Below are 21,812 nucleotides of genomic sequence, written 5' to 3'. Positions count from 1 at the left end.
TGGGCGCCTCCGGGGCCCTGTGGGGGTGGCGATGAAGGAAAAGAGGAGTTTGGAAGGAGTAGGGGAGCGTAGGCCACTCATGCAAATAACAGGCAAAGCCGCTTGCAAATAACCCGGCGGAGCGCAAAGGCGCGCGAGTCTTTTCGCGGCCGCAGGCGGAGTTGAGGGGCTCCGGCGAGGAGAGAGTTAAGCCCAACACCTCTCCCGCCCTCGGAGGAGGGGCCGAGCTGCAACGGAAATAACCGAGCGCCGGGCCGCGGTTGGCCGGAGGGAGCCGAACCTTTTCCGGAAGTAGCCGATCTCTGGGGTCTCGCTCTCCGACCTGAGCCGAGCGCCGGGCCTTGTTCTCCGGATCGGCCGAAGGTGTTCCGGAAGGAGGCGAAACCCAAGGCGGGCAGGGCAAGCCTTCCCGGCGGCCGGCAGATCCCAACGTCTGGTGGGGCTCGGCGAGGGCGGGGAGAGTCAGAACCTGGCTCCGGTCCGGCGGGAGCCGAGCTTGTTCCGGAAGAGGCCGAGCGGACCGGCGCTGGCCTCGGCGTCCCGGGCGTGAGGCGGTAGCTGCGGCGGCGACAGCGCGGGCCGGGATGAACCGCGACGGCTGAGGCAGCGGAGGTGCCGGCTGCGCGGGCCCGACCGAGACTTCCGCGAAGCGCCAGCCCCGCGCTCGGGGCTTCGCCTCGAGCCGAGCCCTGCCCCCGCGAGCCTCCCGGACCCCTTTGTGCGGCCGGAGGCGGCGGCGGGAACGGCCATGGCGGCCAACATGTACCGGGTGGGGGGTGAGTACCGGGGAAGGGGCTGCGGGGCCCGGGGCGGGAGAAGTCGGGGACCGGGGCTGGAGAGGCTCGGCACCCGGCAGCGCGGGGAGCCGCGTCCGGGGCGGCGTGGTCCCGAGCGCGGACCGGAACCGGAACCGGGAGCACGGGGAGCGAGGGTGCGGGGACGGCGACGCGGCCGGGCGCCGAGGCCCCCTGGAGAGCCTGCGGGCTGCCCCGACGGCACTCTCGGGGCTGCGTCTGGGGCCCCGGGTCGGAAGTGGGGCCTGGGAAAGTGGTGCGGAAGGAGCTGACAGGGCAGGCAGGGGGCACCAAGGGCCGAGGCGTCCGCTCTGCCGCCTGAGCGGGACCTCCGGGAGGTTTCTTCTCCCCCGGGGCGTTATTGTGCGCCTGGGTTCGAAAAGGCGAGGGCACTAGAGCGAACAATTGCCGATGCCGGGGTGCAACTCCATCGCTGAATTGTGGGGACTGCAGGGGGACCCCCTGTTTCTTGTCTCTTCGTTGAGGCTCACTTCTGAGAGAAAGATCTGATATTAGAACTCGGTGGTCAGGGGTGGTGGTGGTGGCGGGCGGGGGGGAATCCCTCATTTTCTCGTAGTCTCTCTACTTCCACATTTCAGCGTTCTCTCTACCTGGACCCTTATTCTTTTGGTCCCCTCAGGCCTCTTTTCTCTCTGACCCTGGTGCTCTGGCTTTCCCATCTCCTCCTCTGATCTTCCCGGTGCTTCCCCACCCCCTCCTACAGATTACGTCTATTTTGAGAACTCTTCCAGCAATCCTTACCTGGTTAGACGGATTGAGGAGCTCAACAAGGTGAGTGGAGCATAGTCCCACCCCTTCCCCTTCGGGTACCTCCCTCCCTCCAGGGGGTCTTTTTTTTTCTGAGGTCACTAACTTCAGATGGAAGAGAGAGAGATCCAGAGAAAAACCAGCCCTAATCCTAAGTGCCCATTCATATTCATTCATTCATTCATTCATTCATTTATTCATTCAGTGTATTCAGGAAAGGCTTTTGAGAGCTAGGTGGGAGCTTTCCTATTCCTTCTCTTGGGGGCTAAGGAAAGGGAAAGTCTAGGGGAAAAAAGTTTGGATGTTGTCCTTAAATGTGAGTCTCTTTATTTGTAATTTCTTTGGGTGTCTGGGTGGCTCAGTGGGTTGAGGGTCCGACTCAGTTTTGGCTCAGGTCATGATTCCAGGGTTGTGGGATGGAGACTTGAGTTGGGCTCCATGCTGAGCGTGGAGTCTGCTTGAGATTCTCACTCTCTCTCTCTCTCTCTCTCTCTCTCTCTCTCCCCCCCCCCACCTCCCCTCTCCCCAGCTCATGCTCTCCCTCTCTTAAAAAAGAAAATTATAAAAAAAACCAAAACCCTCATAGTTTCTTGGGTTTTTCTATTTACACCCCTTAGAAACTACTTCACGCTTAGTTTCTTCTTCATGTGTTTCCACTTTAAAACAACCCATTTTAACTGCAGTTTTCCCCCCCCTTAGACAGCAAATGGAAACGTGGAGGCAAAGGTTGTGTGCCTTTTCCGGCGAAGGGACATTTCTAGTAGCCTCAACAGCCTGGCTGATAGCAATGCCAGTGAGTGTCTTCGTACCCCCACCCCACCCCCACCCTCCCTGTCTCCCCCTTCCCATGATCTGAGGTCTGGGCATGTCCCTGCAGGTGTTTCCCCTGGTAGCATGCCCAAAGCCCGGGTGTAAGTTTGGGGGTGGGAAATGCCTGGTCTACAGAAGGAGGCCTGTTTTTACACGTTGGGGTTGGAAGCAGGGTGGAGAGACGATGATAAGGAAAGCCAGAATATGACTTGTGTGGGAGTGTGTGTATCTGAAGGATAGGTGGAAAAGAGATGATAGTATTTAAATAGGGGAGGAAGAAGAGCTGTAGAGAAGCAGGACCCTTGAAGGGACGGTTTTGGGTACATTGGGACAATGGGTGGTGATTGTAAAGGTCAAGGTGAAGAGGAAGAGGTTGTACTTAGAAGCTTGCAGGACAGGGAAGCAGCCTAATTTTGTGGTCGCGAGGTAGCGAGAATACATTGAAAGGGCAGAATAGGAAGCTCGGAAAGTTATCTTGCCCTTTTTGCTCTTTCCCACCTCTTCTGTCCTTCTCCAATCCATTTTATATCTTTCCCTTTTGCCTCGTCTTCCTTCTCTTTATGATTTTATCTTTTTTAAAAAAAATTATCTCCTGTTTTCCTTAGTTGATTTTCTCTTTCCTGCTTTGGCTTTCTTTCCTCTTGTTCCTCCTTCTTAAATTATTTTCCTTATTTCAGGCTGCTTTGAGCACGAAGGGGTTAACAAGGAGCTAGGCCTACCAAGTTCCCTGGCCCTCTGGGGTTTCCAGCCCCATCTGGCAGGGGCTGACCTTGGCCTTGTCCAATCAGAAGGGGTGGGGGGTGTGGTCCCCCCTTGCCTTAGCACAGGGTTTCGCACAGGGTTTCCGGAGCACACAGGCGAGGGGTGGAGCCCGCTGCACCCCCACCCCCCCTTCTCCCTGAGGTTGGGAACAATGCACCAATGAGCCTGGGCCTGTGGCTCTCCTGCCCCCTCCCACTTTGGGTGGCACTCAGCCAAGTTAACCCTTCTCACCAGGGTTTCAGGGCAAGTCGCAGCTCCTGGGAAGGAAGGTATTGGCACTGGCTTGGGAAATACTGTCCTCGGAAGCCCCACAAACTTAGTAGTCAAGTGGACAGCGAAGGATTGTTATGGTTGCCTGATGTTTAAGAGCAAAGAGTCTCCTGAACTCTGAAAAGAAAAACTAGTAAACACAACCTTATGTGACAGTTGTTCACCATATTGGGTTTCTGAACCTCAGGCTGGTTTCGCAGGAGAGACGAGTGTGATGTTCCTGCTGGGCCTAGTGTGGGCAGATTTGTGCTTTATGAGTGGCATCTGAGCATTGGTACCTGGGTTTGGGATGGGTTTCTGTGGCATTCTTTGTACTCTCAGCAGCTGTTCCCAAGGCACTGGTGATGGGGAGCTGGGAGGACCGGAACAGCGGAGAGGGCTAGGAGGAGAGGGCTCAGTGGGAAAGCTGGTGGCTGTAGGTATAAACGGCAGATGCCTGGGGAATGTGAAAAAAAACCAGCTGGGATAGGAAGTGTTTTCCCCGGGTCAAAGTTTCCAAGGTGGCTTCTTTCTGAATTAGTTTCTGACTTGACTTCTTCCTCCTTAATCTCCCAGGGGAGTTTGAGGAGGAATCAAAGCAGCCAGGGGTGTCAGAGCAGCAGCGACATCAACTGAAGCACCGGGAGCTTTTTCTTTCTCGGCAATTTGAATCGTTACCAGCCACCCACATAAGGTATAGGACAATCGGGGCCACTGTGGCCGGTGTGCACTTCTTTAGAAGATGGAGAGGAGGGGCGTGGCGGCAGAATGGAAGTGCTGTGGAGAAGGAATGAGGAGCTCACCTAGGGTTTTCGGACCTCTCTCCTGTAGGGGGAAATGCAGCGTGACCCTCTTGAATGAGACCGACATCTTGAGCCAATACTTGGAAAAGGAGGTGAGGGGGGAAAAGAGGTGTGGGGGGAAAGAAGGAGGGGAGTGGGTGTGCCCAGAAGGCCAGAGGAGAGTAGGGCTGGAATGAGGTTCAGGTCCACAGACCGCCTGTCATGGGAACGCTGGATGCTCCCCACCACCTGCTTACCTTTTCTTCCTGGCTCCAGGACTGCTTTTTTTACTCACTGGTGTTCGACCCCGTGCAGAAGACGCTTTTAGCCGATCAGGGGGAGATCCGAGTTGGTTGCAAATACCAAGCTGAGATCCCAGATCGCCTGGCAGAGGGTAAGCAACAGGACGGAGCGTGCGGCCCCTGAGTCCTGTAACGTCGTAGTCGCTGTGAATGGCGTGCTGCGGAGTCATAGGCTCCACGGCCTTCACGGCTCTGCGCCATCGCCCTGACGAGCTGGGACCTTGGGAACCTGCAAGGGGCCGATGGGCACAGTCGGGAAGAAAAGTCCGAGAGTTGAGGTGGCTGATAGAATCCAAGCCAGAGGCATGGGGGGAGCGAGGTGCTGTTGTGTCAAGGCACCTATTGTTCTCCTTTCCCTCTCCCTGATGTTGCCATTGCCCTGTTCCCCAGGGGAATCTGATAATCGGAACCAACAGAAGATGGAGATGAAGGTCTGGGACCCGGACAACCCTCTCACAGACCGGCAGATTGATCAGTTTCTCGTGGTGGCCCGGTGAGGGGTGGGTGGACGGGCAAGACGGGCTGGGGGCGGTGTGGACGCTCTGCATCGAATTCTCAGAGCTGGACTAGACTGCTTGTTTTGGCCTGCGTGGTTTTCCTTATCTGGCTTAGTTCCTCAGCTCACTCATGCTTTCTTCTCTCTCTCTTGACTTCTTAATATCTCCCTTAGGGCCGTGGGGACCTTCGCAAGAGCCCTAGATTGCAGCAGCTCCATTCGGCAGCCGAGCCTGCACATGAGTGCAGCTGCTGCCTCCCGAGATATCACGCTGGTGAGCAGAGGTTGCTGGGAAGTTGGGCAGGCTGGGCTCTGTGGGGACCTGCAGAGCCTGGGGACAGAGGAAGGGTCTCTGAGAAGCCCGGTGTGGAGGGTCTCAGGGCATCTGCATTGTTTCCCACCTTCCCGGTAGTTTCATGCCATGGATACGTTGCAGAGGAACGGCTACGACTTGGCTAAGGCCATGTCGACCCTGGTGCCCCAGGGAGGCCCGGTGCTGTGTCGGGACGAGATGGAGGAGTGGTCGGCCTCGGAGGCCATGCTGTTTGAGGAGGCCCTGGAGAAGTACGGCAAGGATTTCAATGATATTCGCCAGGATTTTGTAAGTGGACAGGGCTGGGAGGAGAGGTGGAAGAGACGACAGGTGAGGGAACGGGGACCCGGAGCCAGATGCCAGCTCAGCTTCCTTCCCTCTGCCTCCTTAGCTGCCTTGGAAGTCACTCGCCAGCATAGTCCAGTTTTATTACATGTGGAAAACCACAGACCGCTATATTCAGCAGGTATGGGCTGGGCTGGGAAGGCTGGACCAGGGGCCTCCTGCTCACCCCTGCCTTTGAAGTTGATGACATCGTCCTGTGGAGGTGCTCTGATCCTTCTCTTTCTTCCTTTTTTCCCCTTCTTGCAGAAAAGATTGAAAGCTGCTGAAGCAGACAGCAAACTGAAACAAGTCTATATCCCCACCTAGTAAGTGTGGTAGGTGGGGGAGGCTGGCATGTTTTCTTTTTCTCTCTCCCCACCCTCCCTGCTCCCCCCCCGCCCCAGCAATGCTTTTCTCAGTGATTGGTGGTGACCACGGCAGGAGTCAGGGTCCGAGGGTCAAACGATCGGGAGGAGGTGGACGTGGATTCTCTTTCTTGACCGGTTCCTGGTTTCTCCCCACACTGTTCCTGTCAGTACTAAGCCAAATCCTAACCAGATCATCTCTGTGGGCTCGAAACCTGGCATGAATGGGGCTGGATTCCAGAAGGGCCTGACTTGCGAGAGCTGCCACAGTGAGTTTCAGGGAGGGGCAGGGATGTTGAGGGGGGTGAGGTCTTCTCTGGGCCAAGGACCTAAGGGGCTCAGGTGGCATATTTGTCCCAAACTCCCCCTTTTCTCCATGTTCCTACAGCCACACAGTCTGCCCAGTGGTACGCCTGGGGCCCACCCAACATGCAGTGCCGCCTCTGTGCTTCCTGTTGGATCTACTGGAAGAAGTATGGGGGACTGAAGACCCCGACCCAGCTTGAGGGGGCTGCCCGGGGCACAACAGTAAGGACTGATGGGGAATAGGCAGGGGAGAGCAGTAAGCATAGTGATGTGAGCTTCAGGTGAAGGCCAGAACCTTAAAAGGTGGTTTGATGTGTGTGGGGTTGGGGAGGTGGTGCTTAGTGGTGGTTGGGGAGACGGGTGGTTGGGATGGTAGTAAAAAGATCAGGGGGGAATAAACTGCTTTTTGCAGAGAAGGAAGGAAACAAGGGAGCCTCAGTGTCCATCCGTGTTCTCTCTTTTTCCAATGTCTTTCTTCCAGGAGCCACACTCGAGGGGTCATTTGTCTCGACCTGAAGCCCAGAGTCTCTCCCCCTATACGACCAGCGCCAACCGGGCCAAGCTACTGGCTAAGAACAGGCAAACATTCCTGCTTCAGACCACAAAGCTGACCCGTCTTGCCAGACGCATGTGCAGGGACCTGTTACAGCCGAGGAGGGCTGCCCGACGACCCTATGCCCCTATCAATGCCAATGCCATCAAGGCAGAGTGTAAGGGCAGGAGCGGTGGGGCTAGTGGCAGGCCTGGGTGCTCTGGCCAGAAAGCAGAGCAGAGACCAGTGTTTCTCTGGAGGTTTAATGACCACAGGGACAGCAGGCCACAGCGGTTTGGTAGGAGATTAGATGTGGCTCCTGGCCGTAGGAGAGGCCTGAATAGTGAAGCCCCTTCAAAAGCTTTCATCTTTGCTCTCCAGGCTCCATTCGACTTCCTAAGGCTGCGAAAACTCCACTGAAGATTCACCCTCTGGTGCGGCTGCCCCTGGCAACTATTGTCAAAGATTTGGGTATGGGATGGGGAAACCAGACTGTGGGTATGGGATGGGGAACCAGTTAGATGGTTTCAGGGTCTCTGTCATCCTTTTACTATCATAGTCCAAAGAGATTTAGTTTAACCAACTGTACTCCTGTAGGTTAATAATGGTTTTCATAGGCTGTCCCATATTACCATAGTGAGCTAAGGCCACATTCCTGTGGTAATTGCCAGACTGCTTTTGGGGATGCCCAGGGAAACTACATACAGAAGAGAAAACATGAAATTTCTCCAAGTTTTTTCCTGTTTTTTTTTTTTTTCTTGGCAGTGGCCCAGGCACCTCTGAAACCAAAAACACCTCGGGGTACCAAGACACCGATCAACAGAAACCAGCTGACCCAGAACCGGGGTCTGGGGGGCATTATGGTGAAACGGGCCTATGAGACTGTGAGTTGACAGCTGGAGTGGGCCAGGCCGATTGGGTGGGCTTTTTTTTCTGATAGGGATCTGTGAGCCCTCTCTCATTGTGCTGCCTGCGCCCACCCCTCCTCTCCAGATGTCAGGAGCCGGGGTCCCCTTCTCTGCCAATGGAAGGCCTCTGGCCTCAGGGATTCGTTCAAGCTCACAGCCAGCAGCCAAGCGTCAGAAACTAAACCCGGCTGATGCTCCCAATCCTGTGGTGTTTGTGGCCACAAAGGATACCAGGTAGGGAGCCCACCCACCGTAGGAGGGGCTGAGAGGTTGATAACCCAGGTTGGTGGGTAAGGACAATAGGAATTCTGAACAAGACCAGCTCCAGAAGACTGGGCACGGGGTGGGGGTGCCAGGAAAGAAGGGGCCAGAAGGCACACTATGGCATGGAATGGGGAAGGGGGTTTACCTTGAGGGTCCTAGCCTTCATTCCACTCTTCTTTTCCTGGCCAGGGCCCTGCGGAAGGCTCTGACCCATCTGGAAATGCGGCGAGCTGCTCGCCGGCCCAATTTGCCCCTGAAGGTGAAGCCACCACTGATTGCAGTGCGGCCCCCGGTCCCACTATCTGCACCATCACATCCTGCCAGCACCAATGAGCCTATTGTCCTGGAGGATTGAGCGTCTGCGGGGAGGGAGGGAGGTGGGCTGAAAGCTAGAGGGTGGGTGCCCAGGGCACCCACCCTCCCTTCCCTCTAGTATCAAAGGGAATGAGGAGTGAGGGAGGGAGGGAGCAAGTGTGTGTCCTTGGAGGGGTCGGGCGCCCTCTGGTGTTACCACTTGCGAGGCTCGTCCCCTTCCCATGCTTCTCCATGCCTGGTGGTGGAGGACACACTGCAGGAACTTGGTCCATTGTGGGAACCTAGCCTGTTTTGGGGGGTAGGACCCACAGTTGTCTTGGACAGTTTTGGGGGGAGGGTTTTTTAATTTTTTAAAAATTTTGCCTCCCTTTTTGAAAGGGGATGGGGGAGGGGAAGAGTAAATTGATAGGAGGTGGTGGTACCTGGTTGGGGGAGGGGGGCGTGCACTGCCATGACTGCCATGTCTATATCTTTTTTTTTTTTTTCTAATGGGGGTTTCTCTTCCTGTCCGGTGTCCGGACTTTCCTAATTGGAGTTTGAGGCCCCTAAGCTGGCATCAGCCCCAGCCCATGCTCTCTCTTTTCCTTCCCTCGCCTTGTCCCCTTTGCCTTTTGTACGCCAATTCTCAGAAATAAAGATCTTTTGTCCGTTTTTTTAACCTCGGATTCTGTAATTGGTTCTTATAGTAACAAATAAAAAGCTGTTTTCTTCAGCTTCTCCCGGCTCAGCTGTTCTCTGCCATGGGTGGGGGGGAGGGTGGTGTCTTCAGTTGGAATAAAGGACAAAGGGGTAAGAAAGACATTACAGATGGTGCTTGCCCTGGGAGCAGCTTTCTGAGATAGGCAGCATGGACAGGCAGACTTCCTGCTAGCTTTCTTGGGGGACCCAAACTGCTCCCCAGCTCCCTGTGGTGCTGGAACTCGAGCTCCATCTTGGTACAGATTCACTCAAAACAGAATCCGCTGACTCTCTGATTGGTGGCTTCCACAGGAAGGGAGTCGTGAAGGTGCTTTTTCTTCTATTTACCAACCCTTAGCTCTCAGGAAATTCTGGGAGTTGCTGGAAGCCAGGGCAAGATGTAGCCTACCTTGGGGGGGGGTGGGTACTGCAGTATCTTCCCACCCAGCTCTGTGGTTTATTTGCACAAGTTGCCACTTCAAGGATTCCCAAGACCAGCCTCAGTAACTGCCTTGGCCTGAGGTCCACTCTAGTGCTGTCTCCTGCCTTTTTGGGTTTGGGAAACAAGCCTGAGCAGGGCCCAGCAGGAGGAGCACCTTCGGAGAGTGAATAAGAGGTTAAGCCTGTTGTACGTGTTCCTTCCACACTTTAGAGATAGGGGAACAGATTCAGCAGTTGAGACTTTGCTTAAGGTTTCAGATCTTGAGATGTCTGCTTCAGGTCCAGGGCGCTTTCCGCAGTCCGAAGCTGTGCGCTGACAGCCGCAGCAGGAACTGCTTAGCCCATCTGAGAGTCTTCTCCATGTCATGTTCTCTGTCCCCAGGGCCTCCCCAGCTCCTTTACTCTCCCCATTCTGAGCTTACACCCCGGCAGTATCGGGAGGAACTGACCACTCTACCAGTCTGGGGAAAGAAGCATTTTTTCCCTCCAATGTCTCCACTAAGCTGTCACATGGTAGGTTCCATCGCCTGCCTTGAAGGGGGCCGGTGGCTCTGGCGCCTCGTGAGTACACTTCACGCAGCCCACTATTGCGGAAGGAAAGCCTGACTCACCGGGACCGCAGCGATCTGGCTGTGGCTGAGTGGAGTCTAGAGGGTGCCCACAGAGGCAGAGCTCCCCAACCAGGGCTAGGAAGTGGTCCCTGAACGCCCATTTTAGGGAAGGACAGAGGGCAGAAGGAGAGAGTAACAGCCCTAAGGAACTTGGGAGTCCAGGGGCAGCCTTGAGTTTTGTGGAGTCGGCTCATCCTCCGCCTTTATTCGCCAGGTGAGTAAGGAGAGAGGATGCAGCGCCGCAGGTCTCTAACCGCCTCTTGAAAGAAAGTACAAACAGCACACTCCCGAACTCCCAGCAAGGATAGAGCACTCAGGCTTCAAACCCCCGCCGGCGCCGGTTTTTGTGGCCACTCTATGAATATTCATGAAGCCTTGGGCCAATCAACGCCTAAGTGGCTCAGAGCACACCAATCGGCTTACCGCATGCAGATAAGTATCAAAGATGGGCGGCTTTTCCAGAAGCGGGTGAAGACTTAAAGCCGGGTGGAAACGGAACCCGGAGCCTTAGGGACTCAGTTTCCGGAGGAGTGTGCCTGCGCAATTGTCCTTGCTACGTCATTTCCTATTGGACTGGCGGAAGTTGCTTCCAAGCGCGCTGCGATTTGTAGGCGTGAGTTCCGGTGGTGGCAGAAGTGGTTGTGTATTGTCCGTACGGGAGAGTCGCGATGGCGGCAGTGGATTCGGATGTCCAATCGCTGCCTCGTGGGGGTTTCCGCTGCTGCCTCTGCCACGTTACTACAGCCAACCGTAAGCGGTGGCTTGTGAGGGGGTGGTCGTGAGTTTTCGTCTTCGGGTCCTAGTTTTTGTCAAGTCGGTTGGTAGGGTCACTCACCTCGGTTTTCACTCCGCCTGTACGAAGGGATTGGAGAGTGGGGAAAGCCCCACCACTTTGCCCCCTCATCCCTAGTATCCGAAGTCTCTACAACTAAAGTGTCATGATCTTATTCCCTCTATCACCGTCATCTGTTGGACGCCCCCTTTGTGCCTGTTACTCGGCTGGGCTCTCGGGTGGGGTGAGGGGATTTAGAGGTGAAGGAGCTCACCATCTAGAGATGCAGACAATTCCAGAGCTCTAGAGATATGTTTAGACAGCTGTAGGATCACTGAGAAAGTAGCACTTAACTCAGGGTAGCCCTACGGAGGAGCTAGGCAAAGGCAGAAGATGGGTGAGGTAGCAGGGTAGCAGGGCATGCGTGATGAGAAAGTGGATTTGGCAGAATCGACAGGATTCTTGTATGACAGCGCAGGGGACTCCATGAAACCTCAGATTCCACTTTTGAAGTCTGGAATCGCGATCTTTCCTAAACTGGAATCATGATCTTCCTGAAACAGATCTTCCATTCTTTTTCTTTGTGAATGACATTACCACTCTTTGTCCCCTAGGGCAAGCCAGAAATCCAAGATAGTCTTCCCTGGCCCCACATATACATTGGTGACAATAAGCAGCTGACCCAAAATTTAATAAAAAAAAAAATAATAATAGCAGCTAAACTTTTCCCGTGGTCCACATGTACCAGACTCTGCCAAGTACTCTTAGATGCATAATACCTATGTGGTACTGTTAATATCTTCATTTTGTGTGTGCACAGAGATGCACAGAGAGGTTAAGTAACTTGCCCAAGATCTCACACAGCTTGCCGGAGCTGAGAATTGAACTTGGGCAGTGTGACTTCAGATCTTGCACTTTCAATCTCTATACCATACCTAGGGATGATTCATGAGGGAATAGTCTAGGGTCCTGTTTTATTTAGTTCCTCTGTATATGACCTGGATAAGCTTCCCGTTAATTTCTTTACAATTTGCAGGTGTTGCTCTAGCACTTAGAGATGGTTTAAGAAAAAGTGGTAGCTAGCTCTCTGGGGAACCACTTAGAATGCATTATATAGACAAATGGACAAGAGAGGAAGGTGAAAAGAGCTAGGACTTTGTTTATTCAAAGATCACACTTCCTATGGCTTGGAAGGATTAGTAGGATTTAGGTATGCATTTAAGTCCACCGAAGAGTGATTTGGATGTTTTTGTTTCATGTTTATCTTTGCAGGACCCAGCCTAGATGCCCATTTGGGAGGCCGGAAGCACCGGCACCTGGTAGAACTACGAGCTGCCCGAAAGGCCCAGGGTCTTCGGAGTGTGTTTGTCAGTGGCTTTCCCCGGGATGTGGATTCTGCGCAGCTTTCTGAGTACTTCCAGGCATTCGGACCCGTGGCTAGTGTCGTCATGGACAAGGACAAGGTAGAGTGAATGGCTATTGGCGTAAAGAACGAGTCAGGTGTGCCACATACAAAAAGAAATGAGGGAGAAACCAGCAGCCCTGTTTCAGCTGGTGCCTCATCCTTGGCGGGCTTGTCCTTCGTGGATACCACAGTACTTGGGCCAGTCCAGCTTTGTGAGCTTCCCCGCCCCAGCCCCTGCTTGGGTTTTATCAGTTCACCAGAGTTAGTCACTGGGGGACTTACTGGTCATTTATTTATTAAGTCAATCTTCATTTGACTTGCCAAGTATTAACTGCTGACTTTGTACTGGGCACCATGCGTAGAGCTGCATTTTCAGTCATGAATAGGATAGATCTGATCTCTGCAGGCACAGAGCTTACAGTTTTGTGAATAACGTAATTACAGCGAAGCAGGTGCTTTGAGGCCACACCATTGGGAGATCTGTCCTAACCCCACAAGAGACTGGTTGATAAAACAGCTAGCAGTTTATTAACTTCCAGTGAGAGATACTAATGTTAGCTGGCCAAAATACCCTGTTCTTTGGACAGTGCTAGACAAACAGGCTTATTCTTTGTGGTCCTTTTTGTCTTCCAGGCAGACCTTTTGTCAGTTTGTTAGTCCTTTGAAAAAAGTTCAGTATTGTACTGCTGTGTTGTGTCATCATATTATAGTTCTGAGGTTGTGCTCTCGTTATGCAGGCATGGCTTTGACTGCCCATGTCTTCTCTTAGGACGGGCTGGGGTGTGTTTTCCTTAGCGATTGCGTTCAGCAATGGACCCACAGTGGCTTAAACAAAAGGGGTTTAATAATTCTTCTTTTTCTTCTTCTTCTTCTTCTTCTTCTTCTTCTTCTTCTTCTTCTTTTTTAAGTTTATTTGAGAGAGACAGTGCAAGCAGGGGAGGGGCAGAGAGAGAGGGGGATAGAGGATCCACGGCGGGCTCTGTGCCAACAGCAGACAACAGAGAGCCTGATGCTGGGCTCGAACTCCTGAACTGTGAGATCATGACCGGAGCCAAAGTCAGATGCTCAACTGACTGAGCCACCCAGGTGCATCTAATTGTTCTTTGTAACAAGAAGTCCAGACCTGGGCAGTCTAGGACTGTACTGTTTTCCTGCTCTGTCATTAATTGGCAAGTGGCTCTCACTTCTTAGTTGTGATAATGCTGCTTGCACATCTTCAGGTAAGGAAAAGGGGCAGGCTTGGGTGCCTGGGTGGCTCAGTTGGTGGTTCAACATCCGACTCTTGGTTTTGGTTCAAGTCATGATCCTAGGGTCGTGGGGATTGAATTCTGCTTTGGGGTCCGAGCTGAGCATGGGGCCTGCTTAGGATTCTCTCTCTCTCTCTCTCTCTCTCTCTCTCTCTCTCTCTCTCTCAAAATGAATGAATGAATGAATGAATGAATGAAAGACTGAAGGACAGTTTAAAAAGGCTAGTGCCATATGAGCCTGACTTTATTCCCCTGCTTTTCTTTTATTTTTTTAATGCTTGCAAATTTACCTTGAGAGAGAGAGAGAGGAGAGAGAAAATCCCAAGTGGGCTCCGTGCTGACATGATCTTACAAATTGTGAGATCATGACCTGATCCGAAATCAAGAGTTGGAAGCTTAACCAACTGAGCCACCCAGGCTCCCCTCCTCTGATTTTCTTTATTTTCTAGGAAAAATTTTCCACACGCCTCTTCATTAGACTTTGTATATCTCATAGGCCTGAATTCTATCCCATGGTTACCCCTAGCTACAGGCAAGACTGGGAAATGTTTTTTTAGCTGGACACCTTGCCCTTTTGAACAAGAATCAGGGTTCTGTTAGTAAGAAAGAAATGGAGAGGGCATCTGGGTGGCTCAGTTGTTAAGCATCTGACTTCGGCTAAGGTCATGATCTCACAGTTCCTGAGTTCGAGTCCCACATCAGGTGAGTCCTGCATTGGGTGAGCACAAGCCCCGCTTCAGGTGAACAGGAGCCCTCCTTTGGGTGGAAACTGGAGCCCCGCTTCTGGTGAGCCCTGCTTCTCTCTTGCGCTCTCTCTGCCCCTTGCTCACTTGCACCCTCTGTCTGTCTCTCAAAAAAAAAAAAAAAAAAAAAAAAGGGAGAAGGTGTATTTATTGGGTGAGCACTTGGCAGTGTCTGCCCCAGACTACTTCCTCAGAAAACTCAGTACCTTCATTTTTGTTCATATTTGCTTCAGTTGTAAAGAATGACCTTTTTCTGAACTTAAACCTCAAGTTTCTGAGGCTTTTAATTATTATCAGAATAATGACTAAAGTTTTTATTGAATAATTATCATGCACCAATCATGTGCTAAGTAGTTTACAAACAATATCTCATTTAATTTCCACAACAGTTCCTTGAGGGAGATCATCACTGGGAAGTTGGAGATTTGGGGGATTAAGCCCCTTACTTGGAGGCAGTCACAAGTTACTTAACTTTTGAGTTTTAGTTTCTTAATTTCTAAAATGGAAACAATAATGTATACTGTGTAGGAGCCTTGTGAGACTTAGGGATAGTTCATGTGAACTGCTTGGTTTGTAATAAGCCCTCAGTATAATAAGCTCAGTAAGTGGTAGCACTAGCTTGGGGTGATGGTATTGAGAAGAGAAAAATAGCCAGGAGACAGCCTTCTGAATCTGCTAATCCTGTCCTCCCTGATGCCTTCAGTGGAGTTCTTGAGACAAATATGTGTGCAGACAAGGCCAAGCAAAGAGACACCTAATTCCTAGCTGGGGCTTTGATTGCAAACTTGGTGTTGAACTGCAGTCTGGTGCGTAGTGTGATTCCTCAGAGTTGGAAGATTGGCCTGGGCTGGTCCAAGTGGCTGCGTTTCTTCCTTGTTTCACATTTTTTGCTGTGTTTGGCATAGGGCAGAAGTGAGATGAGTGATAAAATTCACACTTTTGAAGTACACAATTCAGTGGTTGCTAGTATATTTACAAGGTTCTTCACCCATCCTTCCAGAATGTTTTCATCACCCCTCGCCTCTGATTCAGGCCCGTGTGCTGGTGAGGCTGCTCCCCCTGTCCCACTGCTCCATTCATTTTAATTTGTGTATGTGGTGTGAGGTCCAATATCATTCTTTTGCATTTGGCTATCCAGTTGTCCCAGCCCCACGTCGAGAAGACTAATCTTTCCTCATTGAATGGTGTTGACAACTTTGTTAAAAATCTGTTGATCATATGGGGTGCCTGGGTGACTCAGTCAGTTGAACATCCAACTTCAGCTCAGGTTATGATCTCACAGCTCGTGAGTTTGAGCCCTGTGTCGGGCTCTGTGCTGACAGCTCAGAGTCTGGAGCCTGCTTCTGATTCTGTGTCTCCCTCTCTCTCTGCCCCTAACCCACTCGCATTCTATCTCTGTCTCTCTCAAAAATAAATAAACATTAAAAAAAAAATTAAAAAAATAATCAGTTGACCATAAAGGTATGGGTTTAATTTCTGGAGTGTCCGTTCCATTCCCTTCATCTTTTTTTTTCTTTTTTAAGTTTATTTATTTTGAGAGAGAGAGAGAGCGCGCGCGCGCGCGCGTGTGAGTGGGGGAGGGGCAGAAAGAGAGGGAGACAGAGAATCCCAAGCAGGCTCCGCACTGTCAGTGCTGAGCCCTACATGGGGCTCAAGCCCATGAACCCATGAGATCATGACCTGAGCTGAAGTCGGATGCTTCACTGACTGGGCCACGCGGGTGCCCTGAGAATTGTTTATCTGAGTATATATTCCCTCTTCAGAAACATTAAGCAGATATTCCTGATTTATAGGGTGGTCCCAGTTTCAAAGAGTGTCACCCACTGTCAAATCACGCGTTTGGATTCTTGGTTCCAAAACCATGATCACTGCCCCTGTTGTGATTTGCCAGGGAGTTTTTGCTATCGTGGAGATGGGGGACATAGGGACCCGAGAAGCTGTCTTGTCACAGCCCCAGCACAGCCTGGGAGGACACCGCCTGCGGGTCCGGCCACGGGAGCAGAAAGAGTTCCAGAGCCCTGCCTCCAAATCCCCCAAAGGAGCGGCCCCTGACAGTCACCAGCTGGCCAAAGCACTAGCCGAGGCCCCCGACGTCGGGGCACAAATGGTGAAGCTCGTGGGGCTGAGGGAGTTGTCCGAGGCTGAGCGGCAGCTTCGGAGCCTCGTCGTGGCCCTGATGCAGGAGGTCTTCACAGAGTTCTTCCCTGGTGAGTCCTCTCCCTTCCCGTGTCTCCCTGTTCTTCCCTCCCTCAAGTCCACACCCCCAGTTCTCCCTCAGCTGAGGCATTTATCCGGCTGCTCTTCCTTCTTTGTGCCCCCGTGTCCTTCCACCCCATACTCCTCTCTAATGTTGCCCCGCCTGTATTTTCTGCCCGGCACCCAGGCTGTGTGGTCCATCCTTTTGGGTCTTCCATAAACAGTTTTGATGTCCATGGCTGTGATCTTGACCTCTTCCTGGATCTGGGTGACCTGGAAGACTCCCAGGTGAGTGACCAGGGAGGTAGCTAGGAAGAGTCAGCAGGGATGGTCCTCTCTCTCTCATGTTTAGTTCCTCGTCTGTAAAATGGGGATAATAGAAGCTACCTGAAGGGGTTATTGAATTGGAGAAACGTGAATGTGGATGGGTATTAGGTAGAATGAATATGAGTTGACATAGGATACATGGCATTTGTAACATGAAAAAATCAGATTTCAAAACAGAGTATATAATACCCTATTTGGGGAAAAAATATATAAAAGGACATACAATAAAGTAATTTTGGGGTTATGTTTTTGCTTATCTATATTTTCTAATCTCTAATGTACAGTTTCTGTGTTTGGAATAGGAAAGGTTGTTAGTATTTTTGTAAAAGATTTTGTTTTTTAGAGCAGTTTTGGGTTCACAGGAAAACTTAGCAGAAAGTACAGAGTTTTCATATACCTCCTACTTTACAAAAAGGGTTATTTTAAACTAGTTTTTTTTTTCTTTTTAAGTCTATTTGAGAGAGAGAGAGCATAGGCAGTGGAGCAGCAGAGAGAGTGAGGAGGAGACAGAATCCAAAGCAGGCTCCAAGCTCTGAGCTGTGAGCACAGAGCCTGACATGGGCCTCGAACTCACAAACTGTGAGATTATGACCTGAGCCAAAGTCGGATGTTTAACAACTAAGCCACCCAGACGCCCCATAAAAATCTCTTGAGAGCAAGTTGCATACATTGAATCCCATAATAGTCCAGTGTGTATCAGGGAAGCACAAAGGCGTCCTAGTGTGTAGCGGCAGGACAGTTAGCAAGTAGGGACATGTTAACCTGGTGCAGGTGTAAAATGTTATGAGACTTTAGTCTACGGCCTGTCCTCTACCTTCATCAGTTGCCCACCAGCAGGCTAGCGTTGTTTACTCAGTCTCCTTTACAGTTCCTCTGCCTTCTTTTGTCTTTCATGACCATGACATTTTTTTTGGTAGACTACAGACCATTTATTATGTGGCATTAAAAGTTATTTTTAATGTAATTAAATTGATTTATTTTTGAGTTTATGCATTTTGAGAAAGAGAGTGCACAAGCAGAGGAGGGCAGAGAGAGAGGGAGAGAGAGAATCCCAAGCAGGCTCTGCACTGTCAGCACCGAGCCCGATGCGGGGCTTGATCTCATGAACCATGAGATCATGACCTGAGCTGAAATCAAGAGTCGGATGCTTAACTGACTGAGCCACCCAGGCGGCCCAGGTTATTTTTAATTTTGAAAAGGGACTGTGAGGATTAAATGAGTTAATTTATATAAAACCCTTGGAGTGGGGCCTAACTCATAGGCAGTAATAGATAGATTTTGAGGAATGTTGCCCACGTGGGGAACAGCAAGAGAGGCGACTATTCATTCAACTCATTTCTGTCTACAGCCAGCCCCAAAGGCTCCGGAGTCTCCATCTCTGGATTCAGCCCTTGCATCCCCACTGGACCCTCAAGCCCTGGCCTGTACCCCAGCTTCCCCTCCAGACTCACAGCCTCCTTCTCCCCAAGACTCGGAAGCCCTGGACTTTGAAACTCCTTCCTCTTCCCTGGCACCCCAGACTCCGGACTCTGCTTTGGCCTCTGAGACCCTTGCCTCTCCCCAGTCCCTGCCTCCAGCCTCCCCACTGCAGGAGGACCGGGGAGAGGGGGACCTGGGGAAGGCCCTGGAACTAGCAGAGGCCCTGAAAGAGGGGGAGAAAACAGACGGGGTGGCCATGCTGGAGTTGGTGGGATCCATTCTTCGGGGCTGTGTCCCTGGAGTGTACCGAGTCCAAACTGTGCCCTCTGCCCGACGCCCTGTGGTCAAGTTTTGCCATCGGCCTTCAGGTCTCCACGGTGACGTCTCCCTCAGTAACCGGTACCTTTGTCGTGGGGGTGGGGTGGTTGGGGAAGGGCAGCTGAGCACTCTGGGGTGGTGGAGAGGGAACCCCTGTGCAGAAAGCTCCTGCCTTGCTGAGCATTGAGGTTATCCTTGTTGGGTTCCATCCCCTCCTTCTGCCATTTGTCACCTGTCTGGCATCCCTTTTCACGAATGTAAAGGGTGTTCCTTGAAATACTGTTTTTAGGGGATTCAGAAAAGAGTTCCAGGGTTGAATAAGTTTGGGAAATGCTAAGTTAAATGCAAATAGGTCTCCCTTTCCTCCCTCTCCTCCACTTCCTCTTTCCTTCTCTTTCTCCTTGCCTCTCTTTCTCCCTCCCTTCGTTTCTTTGCATATGAAAGGCTTTGAGCAGTCTTATAACTACACGCTTCTGGAATATCCTATCCAGGAGGGGCATATAGGATGTAGTGTTTCCCCAGACACGTTGATGGCTTTTTGTATACCCTTTCGCATGACCAGTGTGTTAGCAGACACTTGGGAAACCCTCTTTTGGCTTTCTTCCAGCTGGCCCCCGTTCCGCAAGCCGGGAATGAGAGCAGGGTTCCCCAGCACTGACACCCTGGTCTTTGTTCCAGGCTGGCCCTGCATAACTCTCGTTTCCTGAGTCTCTGCTCTGAGCTGGATGGGCGAGTACGGCCCCTCGTGTACACCCTCCGCTGCTGGGCTCAGGGTCGAGGGCTGTCAGGTGAGGATGAATCAGGACAGACTTGGGGTAAAGCTGCTGTTGGGGCAAAGGGAGGGAAGGGGAGGCAGATACAGGAACCAGGGTTGAGAAAACCAGGGAGGGTGTCAGATGGCATCCCCAATCTAACTGGAATTATTATTTACCCAGGGAGTGGCCCCCTTCTCAGTAACTACGCCCTGACCTTGCTCGTGATCTATTTCCTTCAGACCAGGGACCCTCCTGTGTTGCCCACTGTATCCCAGCTCACCCAGAAAGCAGGTATGGCAGCCTGGCCCCCACCTTCTGTATCTTGGTAGCATCAGCTTTCCTCTTGTTTATCTCGTTTAGATGCACTAAATTTACCCCAGGAATGAGATCTCTGCTTATCACCCCCAAATCTTCCTGCTTCCAGGCTGACCCTCACCTTTTTCACTTTCACAGGTGAGGGCGAACAGGTGGAGGTTGATGGCTGGGACTGTAGTTTCCCCAGGGATGCCTCAAGACTGGAGCCCAGCACCAATAAGGAGCCCCTCAGTGAGTTTGGGGAGCCCGGTAAAGGATTAATAAATGATGTTAGTCACAAACGTAGATGTGACATAGCTCAGTTGCTGTTTGCCAGGCACGGTTCTCGCAACCACCTCGTGGGACAGCTAGTATTACTGCCATTTTACAGATGAAGAAACCATGCATTGGAGCAATGAAGTGGCCTGCTCAAGGTTACACTGCTAGCAAGGGGAGGGAGCAGCATCTGGGGAAGGATGTTGCTGGGGGCACGGGGAGAGAGGCTGGACCTCTTGTCTATGGAGACTAGAGGAGCCCGGCTTCTGACACTCTTCTGAGCTACTTGGAAAGGAAAAGAAAGTCCTTCTAACAGAATGCCTCTAGTGCAGGCCTGTCTCGGTTCTGGCCTCTAAGTAACCCTTTCTGCCTGGTCTTCCTCCTCTTCCAGGTTCTCTGCTAGCCCAGTTCTTCTCCTGCGTCTCGTGTTGGGATCTTCGTGGCTCACTGCTGTCCCTGCGGGAGGGTCAGGCACTGCCTGTGGCAGGGGGCCTGCCCTCTAATCGCTGGGAGGGTCTGCGCCTTGGCCCCATGAATCTCCAGGACCCCTTTGACCTGAGTCACAATGTGGCAGCCAATGTGACCAGCCGGGTGGCCGGGAGGCTACAGAACTGTTCCCGAGCGGCAGCCAATTACTGCCGAAGCCTACAGTACCAGCGCCGCTCCTCCCGGGGTCGGGACTGGGGGCTGCTCCCTCTTCTGCAGCCCAGCTCCCCCAGTGCTTTGCTGTCCGCAACACCCATCCCCTTACCCCCTGCTCCCTTCACCCAGCTCACTGCTGCCCTGGCCCAGGTGTTCAGGGAAGCACTGGGATGCCATATGGAACAGGGAACCAAGAGACTTCGGTCAGAGGGAGGTGGGCCTGAGGAGTCTCCCCAGGGAGGGACAAGCAAAAGATTGAAACGAGATGGACAGGAAAAAAGCTGGGAGGAGGGATGGGAGGAGCGGCAGGGATGCACGGGAGACCCCAGCGAAGATGGGGTGGAGGAAATGGTTATAGAGGTTGGAGAGACGGTGCAGGACTGGGCTGTGCATAGCCCTGGGCGGCCAGGGGAGCCACCCCACGTGACCGGGCAGCATCTAGCCCCTGGAGAAGAGGGGCGGTCAGGCCATGCGGCACTGGCAGAGCAGGGGCCCAAAGGACCTGAGGCAGCAGGAGAAGGGGCTCGGGGTGAGGCAGGGAAGGGGATGTCCCTCTTCTTAGTGAGCTGGCGCTGTGCCTTGTGGCACCGAGTGTGGCAGGGGCGGCGGCGTGCCCGGCGACGCTTGCAGCAGCAAACCAAGGATAGAGACGGAGGCGGTGCTGGCGCTGCAGAGTGGCTGGCAACGGAGGCTCAGGTAACCCGGGAGCTGAGAGGACCCGGCAGTGCTGCACAGAAGCCAGCGGCTGAGCCGCTCCTGACCTTCGTGGCGTCGGCCTCCCAGGCCGGCCAGAATCTCACTGTGACCCCACTGCAGGATTCTCAAGGCCTGTTTCCTGACCTCCATCATTTCTTACAGGTTTTCCTCCCTCAAGCACTTCGAAACCTCCTCAAGTGAAGACAGGGACCCTAAGGGGCAATAAAGCTGCTAGTTAATAAGCACTACAGTGTCCTCTAATTTCCACCCAGTGCTTCCCCTCCCCAGACCTTACTGCCTCTTCTCAGAGGTGCCTTTGGCCACCCCAAAACGTGTGTCAGCCTGTTCCATCATACCATTTGTCACAACTTGGCAGTGAGTGCCCGTGATGATGGTGTGTTCCTGCACCCGGGGCCCACTCAGCAGAGTTCCTGAAGGCTGGGGGGCTGGGGCAGTAGCTGTGAGAATAACCAAGTTTGGCTCCACGTTTACCTTGCTGCCCAGATTTATATGGTGACGGCCTGAAATTGGGGTTCAGGGTTCTACAACCGTTCTCTCACTTTACAGAATTCATCCTGCTCTTATTAAAATGGGTGAAACATTCTCCGACCTGAGCGTGGGTAAAGGGCAGCCCATCATGGGTAAACTGCCCCTAAAGGTGACGAGCGGAAGGGATCCGCTGTGTTCTCTCTCGGCCCTCCC

At 52.5% G+C, this 21,812-nt stretch overlaps 2 protein-coding genes across 2 annotated transcripts; both read left to right on the top strand.

Moving 5' to 3' along the window:
- Positions 1 to 273: 273 nt before the first annotated feature.
- MTA2 (metastasis associated 1 family member 2) lies at positions 274 to 9,002 on the top strand. The gene is made up of 18 exons (XM_047070275.1): positions 274 to 776; positions 1,519 to 1,586; positions 2,262 to 2,355; positions 3,960 to 4,077; positions 4,215 to 4,278; positions 4,442 to 4,559; positions 4,858 to 4,960; positions 5,138 to 5,237; positions 5,376 to 5,564; positions 5,668 to 5,742; positions 5,868 to 5,926; positions 6,137 to 6,234; positions 6,354 to 6,493; positions 6,753 to 6,981; positions 7,185 to 7,274; positions 7,569 to 7,687; positions 7,797 to 7,945; positions 8,165 to 9,002. The coding sequence occupies exons 1-18, from the start codon at positions 749 to 751 to the stop codon at positions 8,328 to 8,330; spliced, it is 2,007 nt and encodes a 668-aa protein (XP_046926231.1). The 5' UTR covers positions 274 to 748; the 3' UTR covers positions 8,331 to 9,002.
- Positions 9,003 to 10,664: 1,662 nt separating this feature from the next.
- On the top strand, positions 10,665 to 21,355 carry TUT1 (terminal uridylyl transferase 1, U6 snRNA-specific). Its single transcript, XM_047070931.1, has 9 exons — positions 10,665 to 10,770; positions 12,065 to 12,255; positions 16,079 to 16,394; positions 16,571 to 16,671; positions 18,059 to 18,528; positions 19,126 to 19,235; positions 19,383 to 19,493; positions 19,656 to 19,748; positions 20,164 to 21,355. Exons 1-9 carry the CDS (start codon positions 10,689 to 10,691, stop codon positions 21,309 to 21,311), a joined length of 2,622 nt encoding a protein of 873 aa, XP_046926887.1. The 5' UTR covers positions 10,665 to 10,688; the 3' UTR covers positions 21,312 to 21,355.
- The last annotated feature ends 457 nt before the right edge of the window (positions 21,356 to 21,812 follow it).

Source organism: Lynx rufus, unplaced genomic scaffold (assembly GCF_022079265.1).
Source record: "Lynx rufus isolate CCGP_SWC_20201006 ecotype Redwood Valley unplaced genomic scaffold, mLynRuf1.p SCAF_9, whole genome shotgun sequence".
Lineage (NCBI taxonomy): Eukaryota > Metazoa > Chordata > Mammalia > Carnivora > Felidae > Lynx > Lynx rufus.
The sequence above is the reverse complement of the archived record's forward strand: the minus strand, read 5'-3'. Positions and strand labels throughout refer to the sequence as shown.

Bases quoted from the DNA above. Each gene is read 5' to 3' on its own strand.
- MTA2 (XM_047070275.1), top strand. From the start codon at position 749: ATGGCGGCCAACATGTACCGGGTGGGGG. The intron at 4,078-4,214 runs GTATAGGACAAT...TCTCTCCTGTAG, and splicing joins TTACCAGCCACCCACATAAG to GGGGAAATGCAGCGTGACCC. The intron at 5,238-5,375 runs GTGAGCAGAGGT...CCTTCCCGGTAG, and splicing joins CCTCCCGAGATATCACGCTG to TTTCATGCCATGGATACGTT.
- TUT1 (XM_047070931.1), top strand. From the start codon at position 10,689: ATGGCGGCAGTGGATTCGGATGTCCAATCGCTGCCTCGTGGGGGTTTC. The intron at 10,771-12,064 runs GTAAGCGGTGGC...TTATCTTTGCAG, and splicing joins CCACGTTACTACAGCCAACC to GACCCAGCCTAGATGCCCAT. The intron at 19,236-19,382 runs GTGAGGATGAAT...TTATTTACCCAG, and splicing joins TCAGGGTCGAGGGCTGTCAG to GGAGTGGCCCCCTTCTCAGT.